Raw genomic sequence first — 16,948 nt, 5'->3', positions numbered from 1 at the left:
ACACTCATCACATATTGTCTAAAGCTATAAACAAGGATGAAAGGGTCAGGCAAACACACAGTCATGTATAAAAACAATCTTTTATTTTCACATCAAAACAACTTCTATTTTATTACTTCTTTGAAAAGGTAATGAGTTTAAAATGTCCTTTGTTTAGCCCCTTAGATATAGCCCAAGTCTGAATGGTTTTGCTATTACAGACATATTCATGGTGCACACACACGAGTTTTCTCTCCTAATTCCCCACCTGAGAAAAGTATGACAATAGTGCAAGGAATGTGGTGATAGTGCAAGGAATACAAAGTCCACTGTGAGCAATGGCAAGGACTAAAATAGATGTATGGATGCCTAGAGATTGGCTTAGTAAGTGCACATTGAAGCCAGGATTGTGGTTAACTATGACAAGCGCTGAGGCCCACTAAAGCTTCAAGCAAAAATGAGGTCTATTTGAAATTCGGCTCACATTACTCAGTTATTTCATTAACCATCCAATTTTGACACATCCATTGTAGGCAATATATAAAAAGTCTAACCTTTTTGGTCAAATGCAGGATGAATGGAGCTAACAAAGTGCAAAATATATGAAAGGCGCTGCATAAACATTGGTTAAGTCCTCTCCAAATTCTCCTACTAGGCAAGCATAAATTATAGTCATCACTGTTCATAGTGATTGATTCAGTATTGCATTTCAGAAGATATTATACAAATTGATTACAGGTGACAAAATCTACCTCATAATGATTCTATCATTAATATTAACAATTTATATGCTATAACAAATAAAAATTTGCACCTGTTACTGGAAGTATTTCTTCAGCTCTTTAATTAAACCACTCCTGGGTGATGCAGGGCACATGTCTTTATTGTGTGGTTTGGCCTTCGTATCAACTTCCTATTGAAATTCCCCAGAAAATTTGCTGGTTTGACATGAGGTACAGAAGCATGTTCAGGTTATACAAATCTGTTGCCTCAAGAACTGTGGAAAAAATAATGTATCTCATGTTTTCTTGAAAGAACATGCTCTTTAGAATACATTCCATCTTTGGTATACTGATAGCACATACGGCCATAGAGATTAATTTCTAACTTTAGGACATGCTAATTCCACAAGGATTAGTCAAACCAAAAGGTTTCACATTTGCAAGTGAGCTCTCCCAAACAAGTTTTGCACCACCTCAGTCCCATAGGTTAATCTATCATTTACATTCAGGTGACAGCATTTGTGAACTCCAGAATTAGATTCAAGTTTCTTACAAAGCTTTGAAACCTGAAATTAAATATTCTCTGGGAATTAAAAAATAAATATTAAAATAATTGCTCTCATTAATGACAAATATGGTGTTTTTCTTTAACTGGAAACACCTCAGCAACCACTACTGGCTACACTATCTGTATGGAAAATAGAAGGCAAATACTGTAACACTTCAGGTCCTGTTAAAAATGTAGTTTATGATAAACTGCTTGTCAGATGAACCTTGGTTTTGACACAGAAAGAATCTGCTTTCCCTAAAAAAATCCCAAATTCAAAAAACACCTGCCAAAGTAAAAATATTCCACTCAGAAAACTAAAAACATTTTCACCGCAATCAAAGTTATCCAAGGAAAAAGAAGAAAGATTACTTTTTAACCACACATACAAGTAACACAAAGAAGAACACTTAAGGTTAATTCTAAAGCATATGCAGGTAAGCTAATTTTGCACTTTTGAACATCTCACCTGCTTCCTTACTACAGCTCCCATGGTCTCAAATACTCATTCTGTTCTTCCTGACCATTGAGCACCATCATGTAGATGCTATGGAGATTTTTCAAGGAATTAATTTTCTGCCATGATTTTATGTTGGAGGATTTTTGACAAAGTGTTTTCCTCTTGCCAGGCTATACCTTACGAGATAAGCTCTTTAGCATTGCAGCAGGCAAAATTTAATCCTACACTAGCAACACCAAGAAATGCCACTATTTTAAAGTTAACCAAGCAAGCTTTGGTTTGTAGCTTTGAGTAATATTTCTCCCTCTGGAAAGAGAAGACTCCCAATTTCCTATCAAAACAAAGTTATTTTAAGCATAGAAAGGTCCAAAAAACAATGCAGTTGTAATTTTTGGGAAAAATCGTGTTTCTCAATTCCTACATACTCCTAACTGTAATACGTGAACCTAAAACAATAACAGCTCCGTTATTTACTTCAGGCAATTAAAAAGCAGCCTCAGAATAGACAATTCATTATTATCATTAATAGGCAATCCTGCATTCATCGTTACTAATGATACCTGATTTTTTAAACATTGGGAAGTATGCTCACAATTAACTTTCACTGTGCTCACTGAACTTCATTACACATCCAGCATGATCTGAGGACAAGACCTCCTCCTCTTACTGTATCTCAAAATGTATTATATTGCTACAGTGTAGTACAAAATATTGTGTAATATCTATGTAATATATAGGTATATGAGAATGTGCGTTGTATTATACAGCAGCACAAAATTTTCTGTACAGAGATTTCTGAAATTGAGGTATACAGACATATGTATTCAAGTGAATTCTAAGGCTGAGATTTTGCAATAAGGTCATTTGATGTAAATTAACATTATTAATATAGAATCATAGATTTTTTTTTAGGCTGGAAAAGACCTTTCTAGTATTTCTCAGAGTTTCTCATAATGATATCTTACCTGAGCTTCAGAATACTAAAGAAGCTCCTTTGCCATAGCATCTGCAAAATGACAGCGTGATGTGTATTGTACCTCGCAAGAGTCCGTATGCTGTGGCTACCTAGCTTCAGTCTTGGTTGGCCTGAGCTCACTTCCAGTCCAAGATACTGTACAAACAGCTGTATGACATCTCAAAGCACAAGCTGATGTCAGAAGAAAATCTGTATTTTCAAATAAAGTTTTGACATCAATAGAAGTAGCTTAAACCGATTTCCTATTATTGTTAGGAAGGTTGTGATGAATGTTTGATACATGCTCCTAGCAAATCACACAGTAAAACAGGAGAAGACAAAACAGAATGATGTTTTAATGAAAGCAAAAAATAGAAGATCTTTAACTGGACAACCATTTCATGCTGTATTTATCTTTTGAAGAACATCATTCCTTCACATCCAAGGTCACAAACATAAAAAAAGAAAATAAACAGGCAACATTTTTCTTCTATTCTCCTTCCTACCCACCACCTCACCCATCCAGTAGACTGCATTACATCAGAAAATACATTCTGACCACCACCGAGCACCAACCCGCTTCTGGATACATTATCATAATTTTGGATTAATTTTACCTATTGTACATTCCGTCTCCTCCACTCTCACCCATGTTCAACACAGATACTCAGACCTAGAGCCCTCACTTTTGAAGGTCATTTGAGAATCCATGCTTGACCTAGAACAAAGGAGAAGTCTTTCCGACTCATCTGTGTACCTTCGTGCCCAGCGCTGATCTCCTGCATTCCCTGTTCGAGGCTTCAGAGACAGTGTTTCAAATTTCACATAGGTCTCTTTCGCAAGGTCGGCTTCCTTTGCAGTTTTTGGTTTCACATGAAGTTTTAAAACTTTGTAGAGTAAGAAAAATATCAAAGGTAAAGCAACAACACATGCTGCACTGCTGGCCAATATCAGAATGGAAAACTGAGAGCTGCTTTCATCATTTAATCTATCAGTGGAGAAAATAATGCACTGCTCTTTTGTAGGTGGCACTCCTTTGGGTGAGACACATGCCATATATTGAGTACTAGGTTGCAAACCATCAATTGTGACTTTGTTTTTGCTAGAATCAGTGCTCAGAGGCAACATATCTTTCTCACCATACTTTGAGTATAACACAGTCACTGCAGAGTTGCTTGTGGCATTGACAGTTTTCCAAGTTAAGGTCACTCTTTCATCAGTTTCACTGATCACTCTCAGGTTCTTTACAGTAACATTTTGCTCAGCCATACCTGCTGTATTCAATGAAGCCTCCTCACTTTTCTTGCTTATCTCCTCAGTCTGCTTTGTCTCCTCACCTTTCTTGTTTATCTCCCCAGTTTGCTTTTTCTCCTCACCTTTCTTGCTTATCTCCTCTGTCTGCTTTTTGTTTCCATTAGTCACTGCCTTTGAATTTTTCTTTCCATCAGACACAGGCCTGGATTGCTTCTTGTCAGTAAACCTGATGCTTGTTGATCTTTCAGTGCTAACCAGTGCTGTGGTGGTTGGTGAGGTGGGAAGAGGTGTGGTTGTCCTCTCAGGTTCCTGCTTGGATTCTTCCTGAGTGGTATTCTGTCTCTCCACCTCTTGCTTCCTTCCGTACTTCTGTGGTGTCACAGTTGTTGTAACTACACCAACCACTGTGACAGTAACAGCAGCTTCTGACATTCCTGCCAAGTTCTTGGCTTTACATCTGTATTCTCCGGCGTCCTTGTATGAAATCCCTGTCAAGCTTATTATGGACCATCTGACACCCTCTCCAGGTGTTTCTTGAATTACTACAGGAAAATGCAAAGAGTAAAACATTATAAAAGAGAGCTAAAGAGAACGTAAACATTATCAGACTATTTCTTCCCTTAGGTTATTTCTGCCAGAAGGAGTCACATGTATTAAATGTTTTTAAACCACACACCCCCCAACCCAAACTAACCCCCCCAGAACAAGCTATGGAACTCCCTGCCATATATATTGCAGAGAAGTGCTCAGCTTGTGTCAAAATGGAATTGAATGTCTGAAGGTATTACAATATCATTTGCAGTTTCACTAAGCAAAACAAAACCACATAAAGAGAAATCAAATGTCTTAAAGCTGCTAAGTGACTAGGAAATACAAGTCTCACCGACTTCAAGTGACACTGAACACACTGGCCATTTAAAACATTTTTGGAAATTACCTTTGTCTTAAGATATTTCAGTACTTTGGACTATTACCTTCTTCAGATCTATGATTTAAGATAACTGCTAACTACTTGGCATTAACTTAAATATAAAAAAAAAATGTTTAATGCTACTGCATAAATATCTGTCCTGGCAGCTAGAATGATATCAGACAATCACAGCCTCTCTAGCATTCAAGATGGATGTTGCAAATAAGCAACAAACATTTTCAAATAACATAGAGCACATGATTTTGGAAAATCCTATGTTTACAATGCTGAGTTTTAAGTGGCTCAGTTATAGCCTCACTAGTTTTTTTTAACATGAATATTTTGAACCAAAACAGAGATTCCAGTAATGAATTCTCCACTCTGCTTTTCAGCTTCTAGGTTAGGGCCCAACTATCCCAACCTCCATTTTCCTTTATCCTTCCCCCACATCATCCATTTCCGCCCTCCACGCACATTGTTCTCACTACAGACCACATCCAGAATCAGAACAGGCTGTTGGATCTGTTCAGGCCAAGACCAAGAATTTCATAACAACTGTTGCATGGATACAATTGCCAGCTTGGTGCAATACCTGTCCATTATTAGTCATCCTAATGATCTCAAAACACAAGCAACCCAACATTTTCAGGCTCTCCCATTTCCTATAAAAGAGCAATTATACCTGTATAGTTCACTGGTATATTGTCTGACCTAGTCCAAGTAAGCTGTGGTGTTGGATACCCAGTCGCATCGCAGCGTAGCAGAACGTTGCTTCCCAGTGGGGAAGTGATTTTTGTCGCCGACGTCATCACAGACGGTTTCAGACATTGCTCTAACTCAGCTCTCTGGAACAAGATTCCTGCCAGGCTCTCAGGTCCAGTACATGAAATCAATGGATCAAGAAGTATAAGTGAGTTGTCCACAATTTTGGAAAATTCAATTAGCTTTGAAATGCGACAGTCACAAAACCATGGGTTGTCCTGCAAACCTGAAGCAGGGAGCGAAGAGAAGGAAGGAAAAAAAAAAAAAAAAAAAATGTTGTCAGGCAATATATAGATATTGTGATCAGAGTATGACACATGACTACCACTAAGTACAATCAAGGAGAACTGTGGATCTATCCTGAGTTAATCTTTCTCTTTCAGTACTTCTTTTTTGTTCAGCTGATTGGTGGGGGAGTTTTTGCACAGGTGAGGAAGAACACTATGAATGTTCATTAAGCTAAACTTTTTCTTCACAGAAGTTTACAGGAGCATAGTAATATACTGGCACTACCTTTGCTTAACTTTGCTATTTATCGAGGAAAAAACACTTTGAAAAGATGTCTTAAGACTGATGACACATTTTCACCTGCCTATGCCTTCTGGAAAGATAGCTTCTCAGGGCTATTGCAACCTGTCACTCTCCTCTGCTCTTACTCCTTCGTTGGGCTCTTACAGTTTGATCTTCTCTGACCCTTTTTTCAATGCTTGCAAAGGACATGATGATTTAAGGGTTTAGAGCTTACACCAACATCTCTGTCCCTTGAAAAAAGGATAAAGGCTGAGACAAAGCTTTAGGCCAATAAAATACTTATCTGGCTCTGAACTATACCGATATTCTTAGAAATCTGGCTTCAATTTAGGATGACCTCTGAAATACATTCAAAAAGAACAGCAGAAGAGTAGAAAACAGGAAGGACCGACCCTGAAAAAAGCTGATGACTACAGTGTTTTTATGATGGCACGCAAGAACACTATCTCTCCTCTTCTGTTAGAGGCTATAACATTTGCTTCTTGATTCCGAAGTCTTTGAATGAGAGGCGTCTCCCTCTTGGTGAGCTTATTATGGTGAAAGAGAGTAGCCATTTCCAAGATAAAAAAGTCTAAATCTTCAGCTGGTATTGGTTACTCCACTATGTTGACCTTCATAGAGCAACCAGGTAAACCTGGTGAACCATAGCTTCACCAGGTAAAACACCACACAGCATATCACTGATGAGTTCAAATATTTTCTCATTTGACTTACACTTTTGGGCATACCTTTTTCATTTTTTTTCAAGTATTAACAATAAACAGAATTTCCAGTCTGTAACAAGAGATGGTATGCAAGAACCCCTCACTATTGAATTTACTGATGAGTGCAACAGACAAGCCATATTAATTAAACAAAAATTAAAAGAAAAAAACCTGAAACACCTGATAATACTGTTCAGTGTGTGTTTTTAGGAATCATCAAAATAGCTAATGGAAAAAATCTGGGGTTTGTTCTGGAAGAAACCTGTAGAAAGAATACATTAATAATTAACTAGTGATTCCTTTTATCACTTGACCAAGATTAGGTTATTTTAAGCACAACAGCAGTGATTGGTTAAAACTGTGGTAAACCCCAATTAATCCCCACTCTTTAAAACAAGACTTGACCTGAAGAGATTCCATAACTTCGACATCACAATCCAATTTCACCCCTTCCAGACATAAGAGATTTTATATCTATCCACTACTTATTGCCAGCTGGAACAGAGAAGGAGAAATCAAGGAAACTGCTTTTCTCAAAAAAAAAACAACAAAAAACCCTCCAAAATACAATATTTTTTCGTGTGAAGTTCACACATATTCACAAGCAAAAGAGACACCATCCGAATGTTTTCCATATGTCTAGGCACAACAGCTGTTGGTGCTCATAAAAATTCTGCCCAATCAAGCACGTTTGTAATTATTTGTTCTCATCTTTTAAATTAGGCAAGCTTTAGTTTGTAGTTAAAGACAATATTCCTGTAATTTTTTTTTCATTCTCACTTGATTATAAGAGGTCAATTTTCCTCACTATGTTAAGAGACTGTATCAGCATTTGAAAATTAAATTCCCTTAAGGTATAAGAGGGAAGACAGAATCCCCTTGAAACAGGGCCTCAGCTGCCAGAGTTCTTCCATAACACTGCTGCTAAAATGCCTGAGAACTCCCAGCATGGTCTCTGTGCTACCTAGAGGACAGAAGCATGGGGCAGCTGTGCTACAAGCAGGCGGCAGGGCAGGAACTCCAGGTCCACAGTGTTAATCAGGACAGATCTGCAGCATCAGCAGGGCTCTCATCCCACGCACCAGGCAGCAGATTCTCCCTTACATTGAATGCTACTGAAAATATTTCTTCAGCAACCCTTTCTGCATCCTACAAGATTTATGGCAGGAAAGGATGGGTTTGATTATTGTTCCTAATACAACTAGCAGCACTCAAAGGTCTTTCAAATAGAATCACTGAATCATTTACGTTGGAAAAGACCTTTAAGATCAAGTCCAACCGTTAACCTAGCCCTGCCAAGTCCACCACTAAACCATGTCCCTAAGCACCTCGTCTACCCATCTTTTAAATACCTCCAGGAATGGGGGCTCAACCACTTCCCTGGAAATCCCATTCCAGTGCTTGACAACCATTTCAGTGAAGAAATTTTTCCTAATATATATAAATACATGGCTTTCATACTGTTCCAGTGTCCAAAAGAAGACTCAAAGTTGTTAGAATAAGTATCAGAAATTGGCAAAATAGAAGGAACGATGAAGCAAAAATGGATACTCCTTAGATTGGATGGCTGTTTAGTCCAGTCTGGGACACAGGTTTGACCATCTCAGATCATTTTGAAGGCCTGGTTTCAGCTTCAGAAGAAAGCTGTAGTCCTGGAAGACTCCGAACCTCTGTGCTTTAGTGCAAAGAAAGAGTTATGTCAGTTAGTCACCTCGTGTCTCCCATCCATTATGCTTCCCAGTGGAACTGGCTAAAGAAGCAAAACTTCTATAAATACATGTAATATATACACCTACAGGAGTTCCTTCCTCGCCTCCGTGGCTCATACCTTCTATTTATCTGTGTCTTGCCAATATCTGACAGTATTCACGTTATTTTTAGTAAATTTGCACAGCCATTGTAAGTCATCAAGTCATGTGAATTCCAAAATTAAAAGATGAAAGCACTATTGAGTTGGAAGCAAGGATAAAACACTGAATTTGATTATACTTCAGTTAGCTATTGAAGAGAACAGAAACAGGAATGTAAACCCAGTTTCCAGACTACAAAGGTTACTCTGCAATTTAACAGCTTGAGTTTACAAGATGGTAAAAGTGAGAACAAACACATGAAAGAATAAAGAAAAGGTTAAAAAGGGGGAAAAACGAAGAAACTGGAAAAAATGGGGAGCTTTAATAAAGGAATGAGATGGAATCCCCTCAGGAAAATAATTTCCTAAGAAGAGAAAATGAAAATAATAAGTCTCTAACGGCATGTGTATCTGATGGAACACCAAGTCTTTATAAACCTTGGATTCTTTTGCAGAGATACTAAGGCAGCTTGTTGACCTGAGAAAGAAATACTAACCAAGGCAAAACAAACGTTGATAAATATTTATGCATTGCAATATACCAACACAGTGTATTTTAACATTAAATATAGATTATAAATCACTCTAAACCCCTTTTATTCTACATTTAGCATATTTTAAATTTACTCTCACACATTTATATGCGTGCTTGCACGTACAATGGCAAATATATGTATACGTGTGTGTGTGCGTGCACATATTTGCAGTCTTCTCAGTAAGCAGGGTTTCCCCACACTGTGTCAATATGGACTTTAGCATTCAAAATAGCTACGAGCAAAATTTCTTTTGTAAATGAGTAACCAGTCTCAGACCATAATTTGTATAATATACTCTTTTCAGTATACTGTATAATGGCAGTATGTGAAATATTTGAGTTTTGGGCTGATGGAAATACTCACCACAGCTTAAGCCAACCTACCTAAGGCTCTCTTCCAACTGAAGCTACAAAATTTTTGATCCATGGTTCTAAACAGTAAAGACCATTTCCCACCCTGTGTCCCAGTGTTTCCTACACGCAGTAATTGCTAGGAAGTGGTTTCAGGAAAAGTAGCATTTACCCAATTGCCCAGCATAACAGCTGGGAGCCTGATGGACCTGCAGCATTTCAGATTTTCAGTATCTCTACATGCAACAGAGGCAAGATCTCATCTAACTGCCCTGCTAGCAAATCCTGGATTCCTCTGTTCCTCTTAGTGACTCACTAGATGCAATTTTCCATACGGAAAATGCTACTGCCATCATTCAGACCAGAAATTTCAATCTCTGTAGCCAATGCTGAAACTTGGCTGTGATTTGGATCAAAATATTAGACTAGAGCTCCAGAGGTAACCAAGAGAGTGCCAAATGAACTCACACACTGGTGCCTCGAGCATTTCCACTGCTCAATTGTCAGCTCACTCCACAGCTTTGTTTTGAACTGTTCTAAAGGGCGTTCTCCAAGGCAAAGCCAGATGTGGCTCCAGGGATGGTTCACACTCCAGGGATTGCTCCCTGAAAGGCTTATGGATAAGACCACACCAAGAATGTTGCTATCTGTCCTGTTCTTGTCCCCAATGTAAGTGCAGCAGGCTTTGCACCTCCAGACTATCCTGCATGCCTATCAACCCATCAGGCATACAAAATACGCTTGCTATTTTATATTACAAAAGCACAACTCTATGGGTTGCAATGCAATTCTCACATTACTTCAGGTAGTTCAAAGCAAAGAAAAAACAGTCCCACCCACCCAGTTACATTTTAGAATCAATCCCATAGAGCTCACAGAAAACCAAATCTTACAAAATGTGGAACAACCAGTCAAATTTAAAGAGAGCTGGCCCTAAACTGTATGGATGAGAGCCAGGGTGAGCCACTTGGCCATAGGGCCAGGAATCATTCCCTGACCCTCTTTCATTTAGCACAGTGTCCACACAGAGGAACGCCATACAGTGGAAGGTAATAAAAAATCCCAAGCCCCTAAGTAGAGATTATGAATTGGAATAAGGAGATGCTAACCTGCCAGTCCCCTGGCAAAAGTAGTCTTTGGCTCCTCCAAGAGTCCTTGAAGTAAACATGGGGAACCTGAACTTTCTCTTACATGCAACCTTCTTGATGCTCAGTCAAGACACTGAAGATAAAATTGCCTCCTGGTGTTAAAAAAATACATACGCACAAACATTTGAGTTTGGGGCTTTGCTGTTGTTGACCTTGTTAATTAAATACAAGTGACAATCTTGTTTTGCCAGAACTAGGAGAGAATCCAGCTCAAGCCATAATTGCTTTTACTAAGTAGAATCTGACTGCTGTTTTCCTGATTAGACAAAACCAGCATTTATTTGCTCTGTGTTCCAGCTTCTAGCGGAGCTCTGGCTGCAAGTTACCATTCCATGTAGGCACACAGGTCAGGCTGAATGTTCTCCACAGAGAACATCTGGAACACATAGGACACCCTTGCGCACCAAAGCATGCAATTGTGGACATCACATTTTAAGAGAAACCTTTTTTTTAAAAAAAAAAAAACCCAAAGGAGTCCAAAGGCAACCAAAAACTAAGGTAGAAAATGAAAAAAAAAAAAACCCTTCACAGTCTGTAGGAAACTGGTAAAAGAAACCGTGTGATTAGTTAAGGTGGCAAACTGGGAAGGAAAACGTATGAAAGATTACTATAAGAGGTAGCAATTAGTTTTTCTGTACATCTATCTCATGTAGGACAAGAGGTAATCAGCTTAGTTTGCACTAAGGGAGATTGAGGTTAGATATTAAGAGAAACTTTCTCGCTATCCTGATAGATAAGGACTGGAAGAGGTTACCAGAGAAGGCTCCGGAATGGTCTGGCCACAGGCATCAAGAACAGCACTGACTTAAGCAGAATGGTTCAGTTCACCTGGATCTGCATGCCAGCAGACTAGAGGCCTTTTTGAAATCCTTCCTGATCACATACCTCTGTGATCCTTATCTCCACCCCAGAGGAGGAGAAGAGTATCTATGGGATATGTTTCTCCTCCCTCAGGCTCCAGCAATTGCAGCAGAGACAGCAGGGGTGTCAGAGAGAAAGCAATGCCACAGAGCACATCTTGGTCCTGTCATTCTAAGCCACCATCTCCTATGGTTGGAGCATCACAGAGACATCTCAACTCCTAGGTCATCATTCTAGCCTGATAGTTTCTATCAACCTTTTATTCCTGAAAAACAACTGCTTTGTAACAGTCCACAGACAGCAACCTAAGGATGAGCCTCTGGCAGGGAGCGCGGGTGGCATAACTAGAACTTCTTAAGCTCCAGTAACATAGATAATATAACTAGCACTAGTGGAGACTAAGTAAGCTTGTCAAAATAACCCATGACAAAGAGCACTGCACTTTCTAATCTCCAGAGGAAGGGGATGTTTGCTTATTCACTGTAGAGTTTCTTATATAGCAAGCACTGTCTGCATGGGGATATACTCATCAGAAGGCCATGATGCCAATCAAAGAAAATTCAGCTAATTATCCACAGCTTACCCGAGGTAGATTTACTCAACACAACATAATGAAAGTACTACCTGGCATTTTGCATTCTCAGATCCAAAACTAGAATGACTGCACAGAGTGCCCCTCAGTATGTAACATTACAAAAAGAGAAGCAGGGCGCTGTTTGAACCCAGTGTGTGCTCTCCTCTGGAGATCTGTGTTCAAACCCAGTTGTAGTTCATAAATGAAAATGATCCACAGGTCACATCCCAAGTCTCTAGAGAACTCAGTGCTGGCACCAGAGGGTTTGCCAGGACTGGAGGAGGCTGGCAAAGTGCCTGCACTAACAAAGCCTGCAGATGCTTGCCAGGGGGAAGAGGGAGAGAGAAGAGTGTGTGTGGGTTTGGGGTTTTGGGGGGTTGTTTTTTGGGGTTGGGGGTTTTTTTGTTTATTTCTTTTGTTGGTTTTTTTTTTTAAAGTGGTGAGGGCTATGTTAGACAAGGAAATCAAATAACCTCTGGGACTCCCACAAGAGATCATCAGGAGGATTAGATCTAGCACAGTCAGGTCCTACTTTATTGCCTCCTGTATTGCCCCTCAATGTGGGGACAGGGAAAAGGGTGCTGAGCTGGACTTAGTTTTACAGCTTTTTTTTTTTTTAGAAACCTTGAATAAATGAAGATCCTGTTAATGCTGCAAACCTACAGTTACTATGCGTGTGAGGAACTCGTTCAGCCTACTTGCATCTATTAAGTTACTTATATACAATCTCATTTGAATGAGCGTTTCAAATTGCAGCTTCTGCTGTGAAACAAAGCAGCTGAACAAATGAACACTGAATAGTGGGGGTTTAGATCAAGAAAATGGAAATACTGGGCAGTACAATGCAGGGCAGATCTTTACCAGGGGGTATAGAACTACTGCAGTAGAGAGCACCAGCTGGTTTTACCCCCTTCCACCTGCTACACTACACTAGAAAAACATCAAAACATGCATGATACATAAAGAGCAACAGAAGAGAACATTATTGATAGAGCTGTTCCAGCCACGTTCTGAGACTGCAGAAGACAAAGGGGTTACCTGCAAGACTAGGAAGTGGAGAGAAAGCATAAGGTAAAGCACAGAATCACAAACAGAACTGATGTGATGGGATACTAGAGAGAGGGAACAAAATTACGAAAAAAAAAAAATCAGTCTGGCCAAACTATTCTTACACATTTACCTTAAATACTATAAAAAGTACTGTGAAGTGTAGGGATCAGATTCCTATTCTCTCTCTCATATTCAATGTGTAAATTGGGAAAAACCCCAGGACAATCAGTCAGCTTTAGAGCAATGCAAGATCAACAGGAGTCATGGGGAGAGCAGAGCTGCTCTCTTTTGAGCCACCAACACTATCTGCAACACTGTCTCAGGACAGGCTTCATACCAGCACATCAATTACAGCTACTTGTTTGACTTGTGAGCCACTGGGAAAAAACAGTAGCAGTTGCAAACACATACAGTGATGAGGGAACCGTCACCAGAAACACAACTTTTGGAAGTCCTGCATTTATATGGATTCTGAATACTGCGTATGGCCTGTATTCTGTAGACCAGAATCTTGTAGATTTTACTTCAGTTCTATAACCTCAAGATAACAACATACATGGAGGTCACTATCTTCATTTTATAGTTTTCTGCCACCAACAGAAAATAAATAAATAATCACAGAACAAACCAGAAGACTGACCTGGATGAAACCCACTCTCCTGAATCCCAGGCTGGTCCCCTATCTGCTCTCACTCGCGACTTAAAATTTAGGTGCATTTTAATAAGGAATGAGACAGGCTGTTTAACATACCCAAAATGACTCTCTGAGTCACCAGAATTTCTGTGTTCTTGGACAGGGCAGCTTCTGAGAAGGGGGGCCAGATGTCCACCAAGTCTGACGGCAAGGTGGTTAGCTTGTTGCTGGATATGTCCAGGTAGGTGAGGTTTCTCAGGTACCGGCCAGCATCAGCGGGAATGCTGGTCACCTTATTGTTGTGCAAATCAAGAGTCCGTAGGTTGGGCATCTCTGCCAGCGATTCCCAAGGGAAAGTTGAGAGCAGATTACCATCCAGCCGTAGCTCATGCAGTTGTTTCAAGTTATAGAAACTGCTGATGTCGATATTGGCTACACAGTTGTAAGTTACCCACAGGTATTTGAGATCTACTAGGTAGTAAAAGGCTTCAGTTGGAATCCTTCGTATGACAGTTTTCTCTATACGAAGTTTTACAGTATCCACAGGAACATTCACAGGGATCTCATACATGTCAGGATCGTTACAGAGCACAGACCTAGCATCCAAAAAAAAAAAAAAAAAAAGAAAAAAAAAAAAAGATTGACATTTCTTTATCAGAAATTCGTATTTCAGATTTAAATGCAAATGCCATTACTTTCTGCAACACTACTAGCAGAATAAAGAATGTCAAATCAAGAAGTCCTCTGCATTTAAAAATTGAAAAGACAAACATGAAGTTTCTAAAGAGAAAAAGAATACAAAATAGCAATGATGCTTTTGCATGAAATCTAGATTTGGTTTATTCTAAAGCATGTAAGCACCACCTTCTGCCCATCATTCTACTGAAACCAAAAACAGTAGCTGAATAGTACACGCGTGTACTCAAGTGGGAACTGCACATCACCTGCTTTACTGAAATTCAGAATGTTGGATTACTAATTTCTAATTTTTCTTCATGAAGATTCAAAGTATTTGTCTATATTCAGCTTTCAGAATACAGTGAACATCGAAAATGTTAGCATATTTCTCTGAAGGAGAGCTTTCTAGCCCCCTTTCTGGTGTCTAAGTAGAAATGACCTGCTTTTTAGAGATGCTAAGAACTTTCTGCTCCCATTGATTTCAGCAAAATGGGATTTCTCAGCATTTTCATGAATCAGTATGTTTCCATTTCTTTGGGATGCACTGTTTGCACATACTAGCTTGAAGAGTCCTCCCCCCCAATAAGCCTATCTTTAATTCTCTCCTCCTTTTATTTACCTTCTTCCTCTATTTTACTTCCTCCTCATGCAGCTTAGTATGTTGTGACAATAAGTAGCAATAACAAACAGTATGTCACAAAATTGACATAAGAATACCCAGATCATCACATTTCAAATTAACCTCCTTATTTCCAAAAATTATGATTTTTCCTGCAGATTAAAAAAGAAGAAACCACTGTATTTATTTAAACCAGAATCACCTTACAGTAGACAACTAGTTTGTAAAAATAGAAAGGACGATACAACAGTAGGAAAAATCAAGCATAAAGAAATTGCCTTCTGGAAAACCTGAAGATTTAGAGTAGCTACTTGCTAAATACAAAGCCATAATCACCATCTGTTCCTATTAAAGAATGCCGCTAGCCATATAACACCAGTGTAAAATATGCCTTTATTTCAACTATGCTAGAACTAATTTGCAATGTATGATAATCTTATTTGCAATTTCTTCAACCCTTTTCCTTATAAATTGCCTTGTATAACAAATAATAAAATATATACCTTGTTCCAGTGCCATCACTTCTGCCATGGTAAATGCAAGTGCATTGTGAAGGACAAAACCCATGCACTTCTTCAAAAAAGCTCATTAGGAGGTAGAAGTAAATAAACAGATACATGGCTTCCTCCCAGTAGAACTGGTATGAAAAAATTTGAAAACTTTATTCCTAGGCACTCATGTGCAGTGTGCTATGCATGTGAATGTAGACATCCATTTAGTAACAGCAGATTACATCAGATTAGCTGAGATCTGTAGTTGCTTAACCTTCAAATGTATCCTGAAAGGGATCAGTTAAACCAGCTCATTCTTTATTCTGTCAGAAGAGCACACTCTGTTTCAAATCATATCCAGCGTATTTTAAGGCTATTTTAATATGCAGCTTGTAGGGTTAGCATGTAATAAAAATATCTCTTTGCTCCTTCCAAGAGGCAATGCATTAGTTATTGTTCCTAAAGCGTTCCAAGGTTCCTGAAGGAAATCTGGTACAGCATGAGGATATTGTGTGGCATTTTCTTTAGTACTAAAATTTTCAAACTAATAGGAAGCCTAGATTCCAGAGCTTTTAAAAAATCCTCTAAAAACAGGCTTTTACCAAAATAAACAAAAAAAAGTATATTTTAAATAAGTTACACACTGCAAAGCCAAACTTCAGATGCATGCATACATAATAAAAGTTATTTATTCTCAAAATCTGAGAATCATCAAGAGTCCATATACTACCATGCATAAATAGATCTATACACAGTCATCTTTTCCATCCTGAATAAATCCATTGCTCAGATTGCCAAAGGTATTTTTTGAAAATTACACAACAGACCTATATAACGATGAGATTGACTTGTAAATTACGAGAAATTACCATAAATATTTACTCAAGTTTTATGTGCCTCCCAAGTATCAAGCTTTAGCATGCATTTTCTCTCATTTTCAGGATTTTCTGTGCAGTCATAAGCACTAGAAATATACTACTACTAAAACAAAAGCTGTCTTTCCTACAAATTCATTTGTTTGTGTGAGCCAAAACTTTAAAAATACATTAAATACCCTGAAACTCCTTCAAAATCTGAAAAGTTGATAACAGGCTCTATATGGTTTGGCTAGAAATTTTGATATCTTAACACATTCACAGAAACAGAACTTCGCAAAGCATATCAACATGGACACTTGGTATAGAAATATATTCACACAGGGAGAATCCAGAATATTTCAAGTCTGGAAAACTTCCAAGGGAAGTTGAGGGAAAGTAATTAATGAAAGGAATTATAGGTGCCAAACCTACGTGACGGAATCTAAGCTCCTCCTGCTTCAGTCTCTCCCTGCCCCA

At 38.7% G+C, this 16,948-nt stretch overlaps 1 protein-coding gene across 1 annotated transcript; it reads right to left on the bottom strand.

Moving 5' to 3' along the window:
- Positions 1 to 1,548: 1,548 nt before the first annotated feature.
- LRIT3 (leucine rich repeat, Ig-like and transmembrane domains 3) lies at positions 1,549 to 15,762 on the bottom strand. Its single transcript, XM_009649170.2, has 4 exons — positions 15,627 to 15,762; positions 13,944 to 14,422; positions 5,510 to 5,815; positions 1,549 to 4,459 (listed from the first exon to the last, which is right to left on the bottom strand). The coding sequence occupies exons 1-4, from the start codon at positions 15,740 to 15,742 to the stop codon at positions 3,318 to 3,320; spliced, it is 2,043 nt and encodes a 680-aa protein (XP_009647465.1). The 5' UTR covers positions 15,743 to 15,762; the 3' UTR covers positions 1,549 to 3,317.
- Positions 15,763 to 16,948: the final 1,186 nt, after the last annotated feature.

Source organism: Egretta garzetta, unplaced genomic scaffold (assembly GCF_000687185.1).
Source record: "Egretta garzetta isolate BGI_Z169 unplaced genomic scaffold, ASM68718v1 scaffold41, whole genome shotgun sequence".
In the NCBI taxonomy this organism is placed as follows: Eukaryota; Metazoa; Chordata; class Aves; order Pelecaniformes; family Ardeidae; genus Egretta; species Egretta garzetta.
Note: the sequence above shows the minus strand (reverse complement) of the source record. Positions and strands in the feature narration are given on the sequence as shown.

What these genes read in the sequence shown, in the direction of transcription:
- LRIT3 (XM_009649170.2), bottom strand. Translation starts at nt 15,742, where the DNA reads ATGTATCTGTTTATTTACTTCTACCTCCTAATGAGCTTTTTTGAAGAA. An exon ending in AGTGATGGCACTGGAACAAG is followed by an intron (nt 14,423 to 15,626) that starts GTATATATTTTA and finishes TTTGGATGCTAG; the next exon opens with GTCTGTGCTCTGTAACGATC. An exon ending in GACTCAGAGAGTCATTTTGG is followed by an intron (nt 5,816 to 13,943) that starts GTATGTTAAACA and finishes TCCCTGCTTCAG; the next exon opens with GTTTGCAGGACAACCCATGG.